This window comes from Heterodontus francisci, chromosome 32 (assembly GCF_036365525.1).
Source record: "Heterodontus francisci isolate sHetFra1 chromosome 32, sHetFra1.hap1, whole genome shotgun sequence".
Classification (NCBI taxonomy): Eukaryota; Metazoa; Chordata; class Chondrichthyes; order Heterodontiformes; family Heterodontidae; genus Heterodontus; species Heterodontus francisci.
This window is the reverse complement of record NC_090402.1, coordinates 34,215,469-34,231,410: the sequence shown is the minus strand read 5'-3', so window position 1 is coordinate 34,231,410 and position 15,942 is coordinate 34,215,469. Positions and strand designations below refer to the sequence as shown.

The following is a 15,942-nucleotide window of genomic DNA, read 5'->3' as shown; positions in this document are numbered from 1 at the left end:
ACCACCTTATCAAGGGCAATTAGGGATGGGCAATAAATGCTGCCGTGGCCAGCAACGCCAACATCCCATGAATGAATTTTTAAAAATCTATACGAATAGTTATCAAAAATATTTGAAATGGCAAACTTTCAGGGCAAAAAAATGATCTTCTGCGGTACTACATCACAAATCATTATAACAGTTTGAAATGTGGGTGTAGGAGGTATAATTGGATATTGCGCGACACTGGATTTGTGGTAGTTGGTCCTTTGAATGCAGCTTCCTCCTACCTGGTCATTTTCAGTGTAGATTTTGATTGCATGTGATTTGTTGGCTTTAATTAACATGAAATTTGAACCAATTGTGATTTATTTTGAGACACATTTCAGGAACTTGTAAAAGGTAAAATGTAATGATAATGAACTGGCACAGCTGCTCATTTTTTTTTGCTACTACAGATCTTAATTTACAGAGGCTAGAATACTATTTAAGGTTCACTGAAAGTAGCTTTACTTTCATCTTTAAAAAATGACCTAATTCTACACTTCCTTGGGTGTATGTGGAATTTACAGTCACATATGTTCGAATAGACTAGAATGTTATGCAAGTGGAGAAAATTACACTAATAAAAAATAGAAACAGTGAGAATTAAAAAAAAATTGCTCAGAACAGAAAAAGGTATGAAACATGGAAATTTTAAAAATCCACAGGAAGGTTATATTAGCAAGTGACAAGTTTGATATAATATATTGAATAAAGTTCAGAATATATAAAACCCACCAGAGTGCTCAGCACTGAGAGAGAATGAAAGATCAAGAGTCACGAAGTAGTTCAACCTAACAATGAATTATAGATCGTCTCAGTTGGCAAATCAATTAATGCCTAATCTTAAAGATTAAATTTAAGTCATGGATACAATTTCAGGTAAACCAGCAGAGATTCGCAATCTACCGCACCTGGTACTTCTCTTCTTTAGTGAGGCGGCTGAGCTCTCGAAACTCCAACTGAATGCTGGTCACTTCTGCAACTGTGCTGTCAGAGGTCCAACGTGGAGGATGGGCAGTTCCACGGCCAACATTTACATCGGAATATGGAATTTTGGACGGAGTGTTGAAAGCTGGCATAAGACGATTCCCCAGCTCACTCTATTGTTGTGAGAGAAACATTTGGTTGATCAAGAAACAACTTAGTGGTGAGCAAAACCTCAAAAACAGAGTTTAGTGTAGAGTCTGCAGAAGATCTAACAAATGTTGGATTTTAGATAAAATAGAATATTAATTAATTAGCTCCAACATTAAGGGTTACTAATAGAATCTAGTTGAAAACAATTCTGGATAGGACAAAGAAGTTAAAAACAGACAAAGAGCTATAAATATAGAGGGATTTATCCTCTTGTATAAATACCTTCCCAATTCCTTTTTTAAAAAAAAACAGGCATCAAAGGGGACTTGGATAGATTCTTGAAGGAGGATAAATTTGCAGGGCTATGGGGAAAGAGCAGGGAGAGTAGGACTAATTGGATACTCTTTCAGAGGGCCAGTACAGCCATGATTGGCCAAATAACCTCTTTCTGTGCTAAAATAAAACACAGTAGGTAAACATAGTAAGTAACAATTCTAACCAAAACCAAGAGAATGTACATGAAACATACTGGTAAACAATGTTAAGAGGAGAAACAAAAATAAAAGTGCTCTTAATAAATTTCAGGCCATTAACATTTACTCTATTCCTTTATCATCTCACATCAAAAACTGAACTTTGGTCAAGATGTTTCAGAAGGTAAATCTTGGTTGAAACTACACCACTACACGGTACTTCTTTTTAAAATTAAGATTTGCTTCTTAAATGTTAAAACAAATATGCTCCTCCCTTATTCTATCAAGGTCATGAGAAGCCAACCATTTGCGTGGTAGGAGGTAAATACTAAAGGAAACCCCTCAGAAAATTAGACGTAAGTTCAAAGAAAAATAAGAAACCACATCAGAGTGGAAATATTTCAAGTTATCTTGTTCCAATATCACTAACCAGGTAAATGGCAGCAGAAGCAATGTTGAGAGCAGTTTCAGCAGAACAGCATTAGCTCTGCAATGTTTCGATCTCATGGACCATGTAATGATGATGAAAGAAGGCTCAACAGCAATGACAATATTATACTATGGCAATCTGAAACAGAGGTGGACATTTTCACTCACTCAAGACACCCTGGGGAGATGTTTCACCAAGGTGAAAAATAATGTTATGACAACTAATTGCCAATAATAGGACACTACTCCATGACAGATGCCCTGAATATTGTAAAGTATAAAAACTAAGTTGACTGAAACTGAAATGAGTACCCAGTCAGCTTTGGGTTCATATATTCGATGGTTGGTTGTAACAGTCATAAAGATGGACCTCTCATGAATTAACTCTGCTAGTTTTTGAGACAAGATATTTGGTGAAATTGTACTTGATCTATCAGCACAGGCATTATGCCCAAGACATTATTTTATACAATCTCATTGTTGAAACAAAAAGATATTGGTAGAGCGTCACAATTGTAGTTGAGCACAAACAAGTTCCAAAGCAAGTTAATTCCTAGCTATAAAAGTAAAACAGAAAAGTCAGTGACCAAGTTTTTTTTACACAGAGGGTGGTGAGTGCCTGGAACTTGCTGCCAGGGGAGGTGGTGGAAGCAGATACGATAGCGACGTTTAAGAGACATCTTGACAAATACATGAATAGGAAGGGAATAGAGGGATATGGGCCCCGGAAGTGCAGAAGGTGTTAGTTTAGGCAGGCATCAAGATCGACGCAGGCTTGGAGGGCCGAATGGCCTGTTCCTGTGCTTTGTTCATTTAAGCATGAAGCTGATGTTACCACGATATGTTCAGGCTGTTTTATTTCTTCCCACCCCCACCCTCTCCTGAAAGCATACACTTTGGCTGGAATATTATTCCACAGGCCCTAGCAGTCTTTGGTTATACTGTGCTTTGGTTTGTCTCAGTGGTTATTCCTCATGTATGAACCGAGGGACATTAAAAGGCAATTTATTGTACAGGCTATCCTAGCTAAGCCTAATACTCTTCCCGCTTGATGGACCATAAAAGTTTACAGCCCAGAAGGAAGCTATTTGACCCATGTTGTGTGCTCTTTGTGAGAGTACCCTAAACTAATGCCACTGCCCAAGCTCTTTCTTCACATCGTCCTCTGCTTCAAATATTCGGCCAATTTTCCCATAAAAAGATGTAATAGTTTTTACCTCCACCATTCCCTATGTAAAACATCCCATGTTTCAACAAGCCTCAGACTAAAGATATTTTTCTAAACTCTCCCCTATTCTTAGTTAATAATTTATTTTGATGATCCCTCATTACTGACCCCCAACCAGAGAAAATAATCTTTCCCCAACAAAACCCATTAAAATATAAAGAAAAACCCAAATTTCTATGCAGCCTTTACTGCGCCAACAGAAATAGATGCAGTATTTCAAGTTTCTTCCCACCCCCATAATTTCCCATTCTGGTGGCAACACAAAGTGTACTTTTCAGGAAATGTTAATAAGGCAATGAATCCTGGTTAATTCTACCCTACTCTGCCCAACTAATCAAAATGCAACATTTCAACAGTGACTTCAATGAAGATTAACTCAGCACAGACTGAATCAACTCTGGAACATTCTGTTCTATATGGTTGAGTACTACACAAGGGGATACTCTGGCCACTAAGTAACCAGGGAGACTTACAGGTTCAGTTTTATTGACTTACTGACAAGAATCATAGTAATTTTCATGATTTGCAAAGGACATTATTTAGTTAATTTGGATTAAATTCATGGAAAAGTAATTCATGTGAAAAGTTAAGGCTCTGAACATTGCACTGGTACACGGGACACAAATTTCCCTTAAAGATAGGGCAGGTACCAGATTTTCTAGCCAGGTGGCACAGGCAAGAACCAGATATGGTCCTGCAGTGTCATGGGCACGTGCCAACCCATGGATATCAAGTGTCCACCTGATGACCCCGTAAACTCTGGCAGGGTCAACATTGGAGGATCTTCCAAGAGACCGATTATTGAGGCCATTATCACCACATTGTGTTGAATTGCTTTAAAACAAACCGCAATTTCATAATCCTGCAGCATAGTGACCAATACATATCTTCAGTAAAGTGAGTCAATCGTGTTATGAGCGCTTCGGATTTTTTTGTTAAATGTTGAGAATTTGTGTTTTAAAACTATAAAGGAATCAGTGGAATTTTTTTTAAAACAAGGGTCACTGAGAGGTTTGAATTTTCAGTTACTGGAAGTCTTCAAATAATTACCCAGCAGGGGTTGTTTCCGACTTGGGAAAGATGTTTAGAGATGTGACTGGTCAAAATTAATAGGGGTCAGGAAGCTTGACTCCTGACATTGTTTATGTGGACTTTGGCTAGCGAGTTGGAATATGGACAATGGTTTTAAAAATTCAGTTGGAGAAAACCTGCCAAGAACAAACAATACCAACTCAGTCTGTTCAAGCAGTTTGGAAAATGTCTGCTAGTTTTCCATCTCTCAAGGAGCTGAACAGCAAGTGTAAGAAGCAGACTGAAACTGTGGCTGCATTCCTCCTGTAAGGCCTGTGCTTGAAACCTCTGTTGATACATTTCCTGCAAGCCTACCCAAACTGATCTTCAACGTCACCTGAAAAGAACTGTTCTAGGAAAATCCCAGTGACAGCCGCCTCTTCGCTTTTGGGATGCCAAACCGAAACAATGGGCATCTTTCTAAAGCTTCTCTTTCTTCAAGAATAGCAAGTATTTAACCAAGGTGCTATTTTTCTTTTTTTTTTTGAATAGAGCTCTAAAAAGCAAATCCCTTTATTTTTCTGGTTCACGGTATATATGTGTGTGTGAGAATATGAGGGGGCTAAAGTAAAAAAGGAACTTTAATATTTCAATCTGTGTGTTTATGCTTTACTTCATTACTGGTTAAGATTTGTTTTATAAGAAACTGATAATTTTGTTGTTTATTCAAGAAACCTGGCTGGGGTGTTTTATTCTGGATAAAAGTAGAGTCTATGATTGACCGTATCGGTAAGTGGGAAAAACATTTAAATATATAGTGACCTGTGCAGAAGTGGAACTAGAACAAACAGTGCACTCCTCCCGCTTCGGTCGTAACAATAGGAACTGCACCAGATCAGACAGCAATTATTTTGTGTCAGCAGTTTCTTCAACAGGCATAAATAACTTCAAATGAGTGTACAGTGAAAGAAACATCCTTACTGCTTTTTCAAGGAAGACCTGGTCTCCAGTTAGATTGTATACGCTGAGTAATCCACCTAGAATACGAATTGTGGTCTCGAACAAATTCACATCCACATTTTTACCAAGGTTCAGTTCATTAACCACCCATTTCTTGGCTTCCTCAAATTCTAAAATTGCAAAACAATATGTTAGTTACAAATTAGCTCACACTTGCTTTTTAAAAAGGAACAATTTAAAGACACATTAGAAATTACAAATGTAATAACTTCACTTGATATCAGGGGTAACCTTCCGCAGTAAAGAAGGCTTAACTTAACATGTTCAACGTTCTCTCTTTGACCTGAACCTCACATGTAGTCAATTAAAAGGTTGTTCATTTGGATTTTTTTCACCAATGAAATGAGGCACATCAGTGCTGAGGAAAAGAAACATTTTGCACATACATCAAATGTTCTGACGTCTGCAGGTATACTGCAACCAGATGCAAATAGGAATTCCTTTTACATTGCCTCAGCTCTGTACTTTACCCTCAAGCTATTCAAACTGTTCTGAAAGCTCCCCGAAATGAAAGAACAGCATAAATCTTGTCAACTCCATTTTCTAAATGTAAATAGCACAAGTGCATTGCAATAATAAAGAACTTGTGCTTTATAAATGTGAAAGATCTTGATTTCATGATCTTTTCTAAAGCTTACTGCGATGGACAACTAAATGTCTAAAGAACACCATGACATTTCTGTTGCACAATTCAATGAAATAACCTTCTTTTTGTCCCAAAATCCACATCGTGTCCAAGGCATCAACCAGAGTCAGGCCTAAGCCAAACCATTCACTGTAAGTCTTAGAAATAGGCTTCAGTTCATCGTGACCCCAGGCATACTGTTTGTATCCCTTCCACGCATGCTGGAATGCTTCTATCACTGCCTTCTGTCGGTCATTCAGAGCTCCTGTAAGAGAACAGAACCAAATTAAAGAGGCTGCTACAGTCATTGTGATTGCTGATGTGCATGGTTTATCTGTAGATCATTAATGATTTTTCGAAAAACTACTCATGAAAATGCATAGTTTCAAAATGGGACACTTATTATCCTTCCTGATTTCCTGCCCATATTGTCTCCTTTGCTCCCCACCTCTCCCAGTTCTTGTTAGGATTGGGTTCTACTTTTGCCTGCAACTTTCTAATAACTCAGGTTTAAAGGTAAGCAGACTATTGGACAAAACTCAATCATGCTCTTCGCCTGATGACCATGTACAAACTCTTCCAAGCAGGGGTAACTAAGTGGTAATTAGAAGCACAAGTCTTGACATTTATTTTCCCTCCTTTTTTCCTGATCAACTGGTGAAATCTGCAGATGATGCCAGACCTCAGAACATCCCAAAACACATGACAGCCAATTAAGTACTTTTGAAGCGTTGTCTAATATAAATGGGGAAGTGAAATCAGAGGATGCAAATCAAACTGCACGAATGAGACAGAATATTTAGTGGGTAGAAAAATGCTTTTCGGAATTTATTACCAAGGCAATGTACTCCACATAAAAAGAAAAATTAGGTAACGTGTATGCTCTGCATTGTGTTGGAATAGCTAAGATAATAGCTAAGGGCGGCACAGTGGTTAGCACCGCAGCCTCACAGCTCCAGGGACCCGGGTTCAATTCTGGGTACTGCCTGTGCGGAGTTTGCAAGTTCTCCCCGTGACAGCGTGGGTTTTCGCCGGGTGCTCCGGTTTCCTCCCACCGCCAAAGACTTGCAGGTGATAGTTAAATTGGCCATTGTAAATTGCCCCTAGTGTAGGTAGGTGGTAGGGAATATGGGATTACTGTAGGGTTAGTATAAATGGGTGGTTCCTGGTCGGCACAGACTCGGTGGGCCGAAGGGCCTGTTTCAGTGCTGTATCTCTAAATAAATAAAATAAAGTCAAAAAATACCTGGGAGTTTTAGTAGATTCAAACAAACAATCAACATGTCCAACCAAACAGCAAACAACAAAATGTTGAACAAGGCATCAGCCTTGGCTTAGTGGATAGCACTCTTGAACCCACAATCTTCTGATTCGGACAAGACCCACTCCAAAAACTTGAGCACATTAACTAAACTGGCAATTCAATGCAGTACTGAGGAAGTGCTGCACTCGGGGTGCCATTTTTCAGATGAGATGTTTAAAGTTAAATGTCTGCCCTCTCAAGTGAATGCGTCCTGGCCAAAATTTATCCCTCAACCAACATTACTGAAAACATGATTTGGTCTCATTGCTGTTTGTGGGACCTTGCTGTGCACAAATTAGCTGCCCTTTCCCTACCTTAAAACAGTGACCACACTTCAAAAGTACATGATTGGCTGTAAAGCACTCGGGATGTCCTGATAAATGTAAATTCTTTCCTTTAAACAGGGAAAACAGCAGAATACAAGTTGGAAGAAGTTGTTACTAAACTGTACAGTGCTCTCATCAGATTATATTTGGAGCATTCTGTCCACTTCTAATCACCAAGGTACAAGGGAAAAGATACAGTTTTTGAAATATTGAAAAGAGCAACAAATGCTGATTCCTAGTGTCAACGAGGAAAGATTGAAGATACTTGTGTTTTTTCCAATCTGGAAAAGAAGCACCTAAGGCATTTGTATATAAGAGAATGGAAAACAGAAATGCAGAATATTTGCTGAGTAAGGGAACATGGAATCATACTAGTAAATTTAGGACTGTTGTTAGTAGTTTCTTCTTTACACATAAGAGTAACCAACATATGAAATAGGCACGTGAGAAAAGTATTGCAAGCAAAAATCCTAAAATCTTTAAGAAATAAATGGATGCTAAAATGGGAGACTTTAAGTGGTGATTGCTATCTTGGAAGTCTGAAGATTGGTACAACAGTTTTTTTTTGACTTAGGGTAGATAATGCATAGAATGTAACTTACCAAATAAATTGCTGTCTACAGTGCCCTCCGTCCCTTTCCTAGTCATTTATTGCCTGATTTACCTCAGCTCTTCTCAACCTTGGTGGTATCCAGCATGGCTTCATGCATTATACATTAAAAATGGTGCAAGGTGCAACATTTCAAAGGTACTGGACAAATAGGTGTGCTGTGAACATAACATTACGTGACAAAGTTAGGTAACAAGGAACCCATCTTTGGAAACACGCAAGAGTAAATAGAAATGTGTTAGAGATTTTAAAAGAGTGCACCATAAAAATAAGTCTGCAAAATGCTTAACCCCCAAAGAGCGATCAAGAAGTTAAAGATTGAGCTCAAAAGCAATTGCAATCAGCAACGCAAACTGCAAAATGCACTGAGAATTCATCAACTCATATCAGAACCAGCACAATGGCCAAGGTAAAAGATTTTTGTTTCAAACAAATTCCACTTCCTCAATACTATTAAGTCATTTGACAAATTCTTTCCTCCCCACCGCTCAAGCAGCATTCCCACTCACCTTCTCGCCTCCTTTTTATTCCCCCTTCTACTCATCTTCACACTCTCCCTCTGCCCTTCACCCTCACATTTTGCTCCTTTCTCCTGACCACTTGCCCCGCGCCCCACTCTTACCTAACATTTTTCCATGCTCCTCCTGTTCCCCACCTGTCCCTATCTCGCTGTACCCATCAACAGTTCTTATGCTCAAACCTTTCCCCTGTCCTCAATCCATCTACTGTCTTCCCCTGTTCCCTTTCTCAATGCCCTCTCCAGTTCCCTCCCTGCCCCCCCCCCCCCCACCCCAAAACCTCATTCTGTCCCTAATCTCCTGTCCCAGCCTCCCCTTCATCTCTTCCTCTCCTGCCTTCTAACTTGGCCCTTAGTCTAGACTTCCATGTGCAGTGCCATGGGAAAATCAACCAGTACTTAAACAAAAACAAGTCTTGGCCAAAGGCTGCAGAGTAGATGGCTGTTGATTAGTTCATGATTGGACTGCTATTTGTTGATGCTGCCTTTAGAGAGCAGCAATCAGTTCAATGTCTTTGCAGATTAATATCAAGAAGTTAGCTTTTCCTAGTAGCCAGTGGCATTGTGGGATTGCAGTTGAGCTGCAGCTGCATGGTTCAGGTAGTTAAGTATCAGTATTGCAATCTATAAAATCTGGTGTTCTAAAATTAATTTTATTAATATTCAAATTAGCAACAAGATAATTATCTATCTACTGCTGTGATGTTCTAGGTCCAGATGACAGCATGAAAGGACTCATCTTCCAGAGATGACACAAGGCACAGTCCACTTCATAGAAATTAACTGGAGAGAAAATCAGGTGCTGATTTTCTAGAAAATGAAATGACGAAAGGGCACAAAAAGCTAAAAATACCAGTTAGTTTAACCGAGGATATCACTAGTACATCTGTGATGGTGGCTACGGTGAATCGGAGGCTCTGGTGTTGCAAAGGCAAGGATGTTAGGATACATGAGTGGTGAACATCTCCACTGAGAGGAATTGAAAGAGATCAGCTCAGAAAATTTAATTTTTTTCCTAGAAAACAAGTGTTTTCCTTAGCCACAGTTATATAAAATGAACAAATGCATGCCTCACAGCAGAATACAGCATTCAAACCTCATTAACAGCCAGAGTGCAAGAAGATTAATCCAGACAAAGAACAAAGAGTCATTAGCTGATCACTGTGACAGTTTTTTTGCCAATCCAACTTCTTAGGATTCCAAATTTATCTAGAAGGTGTTGAAACTATCCAATCTGAAACCTATTTAGCAGAGAACGTAGCTAAATAGCAGTGATCAATGACAGCTAACCGAAAGCTTAGAACGCTTCAGACTGACCTCAATTCCCCAGTTGCCTGTTGCTGCTTATTAAATTGTTGAATATAACCACGTTAGAGTGAAAAGCTTTGACAACCAGTATGAGTACACCTTACACGGGCATGCTACCTGGCTCTTTGATGTTTGCATTTTCATTTGGCACTGGCTCTTTGTTTGTGTCAGGTAAAGCCGCTGTAACTTGTTCAGGTTCAATCTTCATTCCACGCCAACTGCAAGTAAAGAAATTATAGTTAGTTAAATAGATGGTTTTCATGTGAAAGCGCAGAGAGTAGGCCTCAGGGGAAAAAGTGCAAGAACCAAAAGTCTGGATTAGAGCACGAGTTGAACATGCAACACTGAGAATGAAACTCAAAAGCAACGTTGGAGCAGATTGGTAGGTAGCTAAGTAACTGTTAGTTTCTTAAATTGTTTTTCTTTACTGTTCTTGATTACTCAATTGATGGGTTACCATTGTGTTTTAGATGGCTAAGATAACAATTCCACTGTTTTTGGTTAACTATTTTATTATCTCAGTCTTTTACATGTCAGTTTCTCAATGTCTTAGATTTTGAGCGCTCAATGTCGAGTATTTTAGTGGTCGGGATCTCAGTGATTTAGAAGACAGTGGATTGAGTGCCATGGCAGGCCAGCAAGGCCCCATTGCATGCGCAGCCTGTTCTATATGGGAATTCCAAGACACTTCATGCGTCCTGGATAACCACATATGCAGGAAGTGATACCTGTTGCTTGAGCTCAACCTCCCAGTTTCGGTGCTTGCTGAGTGGCTGACCGCACAGCATTGCATCCAAGAATCTGAGTCCTCCCTGGATTATACGTTCCAGAAGGTGGTCACCCTACTGACACAGATGATGCAGCTGGTGAGGGAGTACATGTCCACAAGACAGGGTAGGAGGAAGACACATGTCGAGCAGGAATTCCCCTGAACAAGTGGCACTCGCTAACCAGTTTTCAGTTTTGAATACCGGGGAGGCTAACAACAGCTTGGGAGGAATGCAGCAAAAATCAAACCCCCAGCAACACGGGAGATTTAACTGCATACGGGAAGAAGTGTAGAAAAGTCCTAGGGAATTCGCTAGTTAGGGGTATAGACAGCCATTTCTGCAATGACAAACATGATTCCCAAATAGTATGTTGCCTCTCTGGTATCAGGGTAAAGATATCACTCAGCAGGTGCAAAATATTCTGCAAAAGGGAAGGGGGAACAGCCAGAAGTCATGGTCCATGTTGAAAAAAATTACTTACTTAGGTAGAAAAAAAGTGTTGAGGTCCTTCAGACAGTATTTTAGGAGCTTGGAAAGAGATGAAACGACAGGACGCCAAAGGTAGTAATGTCAGGATTACTCCCAGTGCCACATGCTAGTGAGTATAGAACAGGAAGATAGTGCAGGTAAATGCATGATTGTAGAAGTAGTGCAGATGGGAGGGTTTCAAATTCTTGGGGCATTGGGATAGGTTCTAGGGAAGGGGCACCTGTATAAGATGGACAGGTTGCAACTGAACAGAGCCAGAACCAATGTTCTTGTTGAGAAGTTTAGTAGCCCTGCTAGAATCATAGAAAGTTTAACAGAGAGAGGTCACTTGGCCCATCATGTCTGTGCCAGCCGAAAAACAATCCACATATTCTAATATAATAAATATAATATATATTCTACATATTCTAATCCCACCTTCCAGCATTTGGTCCATAGCCCTGCCGATTATGGCACTTCAGGTACATATTCAGACTCCTTTTGAATGAGTTAAGGGTTTCTGCCTCAACTACCCTTTCAGGCAGTGAGTTCCAGACCCCCACCACCCTCTGGGAGAAAAAGTTTTTCCTCATCTCCCCTCTAATTTTTCTACCAATCACTTTAAATCTATGCCCTCTAGTCACTGACCTCTCCGCTAAGGTGAACAGACCCTTCACCTCCACTCCATCCAGGCCCCTCAAAATTTTGTACATTTTGATACTTAAGTATTAATTCTTAATACTTTAGAAAGCCTACAGGAGTATAGAAAGTGCAGGGGTGAAGTAAAAAAGGAAATTAGAAAAGCAAAGCGAGGACATGAAAAATTATTGGCAGGTAAAAAAATCAAGGAAAACCTAAAAGATGTCTTATCAGCACATTAAGAACAAGAGGATAACTAAGGAAAGGGTAGGGACTATTAGAGATGTAGAAGGGAACTTATGTATGGATACAAAAGATGTGGACCGGGTTCTTAATGAGTATTTTTTAATCTTTGTCTTCACAAAGGAGAGTGCTGATGTAGACATTGTAGTTAAAGAGGAGTGTGAAATATTAGATACGATAAGCATAATGACAGAGGAAGTATTAGAGGGTCTGACATCCTTAAAAGTGGATAAATCGCCAGGGCTGAATGGATTGCATCCCAGGTTGTTAAAGGAAGCCAGAGAGGAAATAGTGGATGCGCTGAGGATCATCTTCAAATCCTCACTAGATACAGGAGAGGACTGGCGGTCTACGAACGTTGTACCATTGTTTAAAAAGGGTGCGAGGGATAGGCCAAACAATTATAGGCCAGTCAGTCTGACCTCGGTGGTGGGTAAATTGTTAGAATCATTTCTGAGGGACAGGATAAACTGACACTTAGAAAGGCACAGATTAATCAGGGATAGTCAGCATGGATTTGTTAAGGGAAGGTCATGTCTTACTAACTTAATTGAGCTATTTGAGGAAGTAAAAAGAATTGATGAGGGTAATGCAGTCGATGTGGTCTACATGGACTTTAGTAAAGCACTCGATAAGGTCCCACACGGCAGACTGGTGAGTAAAATGAAAGCCCATGGGATACAGGGGAATGTGGCAGGTTGGATCCAGAATTGGCTCAGGGACAGGAAACAAAGGGTAGCAGTCAACAGATGTTTTTGTGAATGGAAAGCTGTTTCCAGTGGCGCTCCACAGGGCTCAGTGTTGGGTCCCTTGCTGTTTGTGGTAGATATAAATGTGGGAAGCATGACTGGGAAATTTGCTGATGACACAAAAATTGGCCGTGTAGTTGATAGTGAAGAGGATAGCTGTAGACTTCAGAAAGATATCAATGGTTTGATCGAGTGGGCAGAAAAGTGGCAAATGGAATTCAATCCAGAAAAGTGTGAGGTAATGCATTTGGGAAGGGAAAATAAAGCGAGGGAATACACAATAAACGGGAGGATATTTAGAGGGGTAGAAGAAGTGAGAGACCTTGGAGTGCATGTCCACAGGTCCCTGAAGGTGGCAGGACAGGTAGATAGAGTGGTAAAGAAGGCATATGGAATGCTTTCCATTATTGCCCAAGGTATAGAATTCAAAAGCAGGGATGTAATGCTGAAACTGTATAAAACACTGGTTAGGCCACAGTTGGAGCAATGCACACCGTTCTGGTCCCCAATTTACAGAAAGGACATAATTGCTCTGGAGAGAGTACAGAGGAGATTTACAAGAATGTAGCCAGGACTTAAAAGTTGCAGCTATGAGGAAAGATTGGTTAGGCTAGGGTTGTTTTCCTTAGAACAGAGGAAGCTGAGGGGTGACTTAGTAGAGGTGTACAAAATTATGGGGGGCCTCGGTAAAGTAGACAGGAGGGACCTGTTTCCCCTAACGGAGAGGTCAATTACCAGGGGGCACAGATTTAAGGTGATTGGTAGGAGGATTAGAGGGGACACGAGGAAAAACTTTTTCACCCAGAGGGTGGTGGGTGTCTGGAATTCACTGCCAGGAATGGTGGTGGAAGCAGAAACCCTCAATTCTTTTAAAAGGACATGTACCTGAAGTGCTGTAACCAGCAAGACTATGGACCAGGTGCTGGAAGGTGGGATTAGATTGGGCGGCTAGTTTTTATTTCAGCCAACACGGACGCAACAAGAAGGAATGGCCTCCTTCTGTGCCGTAATTTTTCCATGGTTTTTATTTCAATCAGAACTCCCCTCAGCCTTCTCTGTTGCACGGAGAACAACCCCAGCCTATCCAATTTTTCCCCACAGTTGCACCTTTCCAGTCCTGGCAACATCCTCATAAATCTCCTCTGTACCCTAATTAGTGCAATTACATCCTTTCCGTAATGAGGTGACCAGAACTGCACACAGTACTCAAGTTGTGGCCGAACCAATGAGTTGTACAGTTCTACCATAACCTCTCTGCCCTTATATTCTATATCTCAGCTTATAAAAGAAAGGATTCCATATGTCTTCTTAATCCCTTATCGACCTGTCCTGCTACCTTCAGGGATCGGTGGACATTCACTCCAAGGTCCCTCACTTCCTCTACACTTCTCAGTATTTCCCCATTAATCGTGTATTCCTTTGTCTTGTTTGACCTCCCCAAATGCATTACCTTACACTTCTCCAGGTTGAATTCCATTTGTCACTGCCCATCTGACCAGACCATCAATATCTTCCTGCAATCTACATCTATTCTCCTCGCTACCTACCACACAGCCAATCTTTGTGTCATCTGCAAACTTCTTGATCATGCCCCCTACATTTACGTCCAAATCGTTGTTGTATAGCACAAAAAGCAGGGGACCCTGCGGAACACCACTGGAAAGAGCCCTCCAGTCGCTAAAACACCCGTCAACAATTACCCTTTGTTTCCTGCCACTGAGCCAATTTTGTATCCACCTTGCTGCATTTCCCTGGATCCCATGGGATCTCTTTTTAACCAGTCTGCCATGTGGGACCTTGTCAAAAGCCTTGCTAAAATCCACGTAGACCATATCAACTGCACTACCCTCATCTATCTTGTCACTTCTTCAAAAAATTCGATCAAGTTGGCCAAACAAGCTCTTCCCTTAACAAATCCCATGCTGACTATCCTTGATTCATCTGTGCCTTTCTAAGTGACAGTTATCCTGTCTCTCAGAATAGATTCCAATAATTTGCCCACTATGAGGTCAGACTGACTGGCTTGCAATCAGTCTATCCCTCGCTCCCTTTTTAAAAAAGAGGTACAATGTTAGCAGTTCTCCAATCCTTCGGTAGCACACCAGCATCCAGTGAGGACTGGAAAATAACAGTCAGACCTTCTGCTAATTCCTCTCTTGCTTCTTTGAACAGCCTAGGGACATTTCATCTGGCCTTGGTGATTTATCAACTTTCAAGGATGCTAACCCCATTAAGACTTCCAATACTTCACACTCCTCCTCCTCAACTACAATATCTGCACCGCCCCCCTCTTTTGTGAAGACAGACACAAAGTATTCATTAAGAACCATACCAACATCTTCTGCCCCTACACATAGGTTACCTTTTTGGTCTTTATGGGCCCTACTCTCTCCTTAGTTATCCTCTTACTCTTAATGGATTGCTAAAACATCTTTGGGTTCACCCTGATTTTGCTTGCCAATATTCTTTCATGCCCTCTCTTTGCTTTCCTAATTTCCTTTTTGATTTCACTCCTCTACTTGTTATACTCCTCTCGGCTTTTTGTAGTATTGAGTTCTCTGTATCGGACACAAGCTTTCCTTTTCTGCCTCATCTTACCCTGTAAGTTCCTGGACATCCATGGGACTCTAGATTTGGCCGTCTCACCCTTTTTCTTTGTGGAAACATGTTTACTCTGAACACCTTGAATCTCCCTTTTGAATGCCTTCCACTGTTCTGACACTGATTTACCTTCAAGTAGCTGTTTCTAGTCCACTTTCGCTAAATCACTCCTCAGTTTAGTAAAATTGGCCTTGCCCCAATTGAGAACTCTAACTCCTGTTCTATCTCTGTCCTTTTCATTAATTATGTTAAAACATAATTATGATCCCTACCACCTAAATGCTCTCCCACTGCCACTCCTTCCACCTGCCCAACTTCATTACCTAAAACTAAGTCTATTACTATACCCTCTTTTGATGCACTTGCTACATACTGGGCAAAAAAAGTTCTCCTGAATGTACCTCATGAATTCTGCTGACTCAAATCCTTTCACACTAAGAACTATCCCAGTTAATATTGGGGTAGTTAAAATCCCCTACCATTACTGCCCTATTGTTCTTGCACTTCTGAAATTTGCCTAC

At 40.5% G+C, this 15,942-nt stretch overlaps 1 protein-coding gene across 2 annotated transcripts in view; it reads right to left on the bottom strand.

Annotated features, from left to right (window-relative positions):
• LOC137347760 (endoplasmic reticulum mannosyl-oligosaccharide 1,2-alpha-mannosidase-like) overlaps positions 1-15,942 on the bottom strand; it is a 75,206-nt gene that overhangs the window by 22,311 nt on the left and 36,953 nt on the right. For both annotated transcript variants that reach the window (XM_068012673.1, XM_068012674.1), the window contains exons 6-9: positions 10,069-10,169; positions 5,967-6,152; positions 5,224-5,372; positions 936-1,124 (exon numbers count right to left, since the gene is read on the bottom strand). In XM_068012673.1, the coding sequence (XP_067868774.1) occupies positions 936-1,124; positions 5,224-5,372; positions 5,967-6,152; positions 10,069-10,169 (625 nt within the window). The remainder of the gene's footprint in view (positions 1-935; positions 1,125-5,223; positions 5,373-5,966; positions 6,153-10,068; positions 10,170-15,942) is intronic.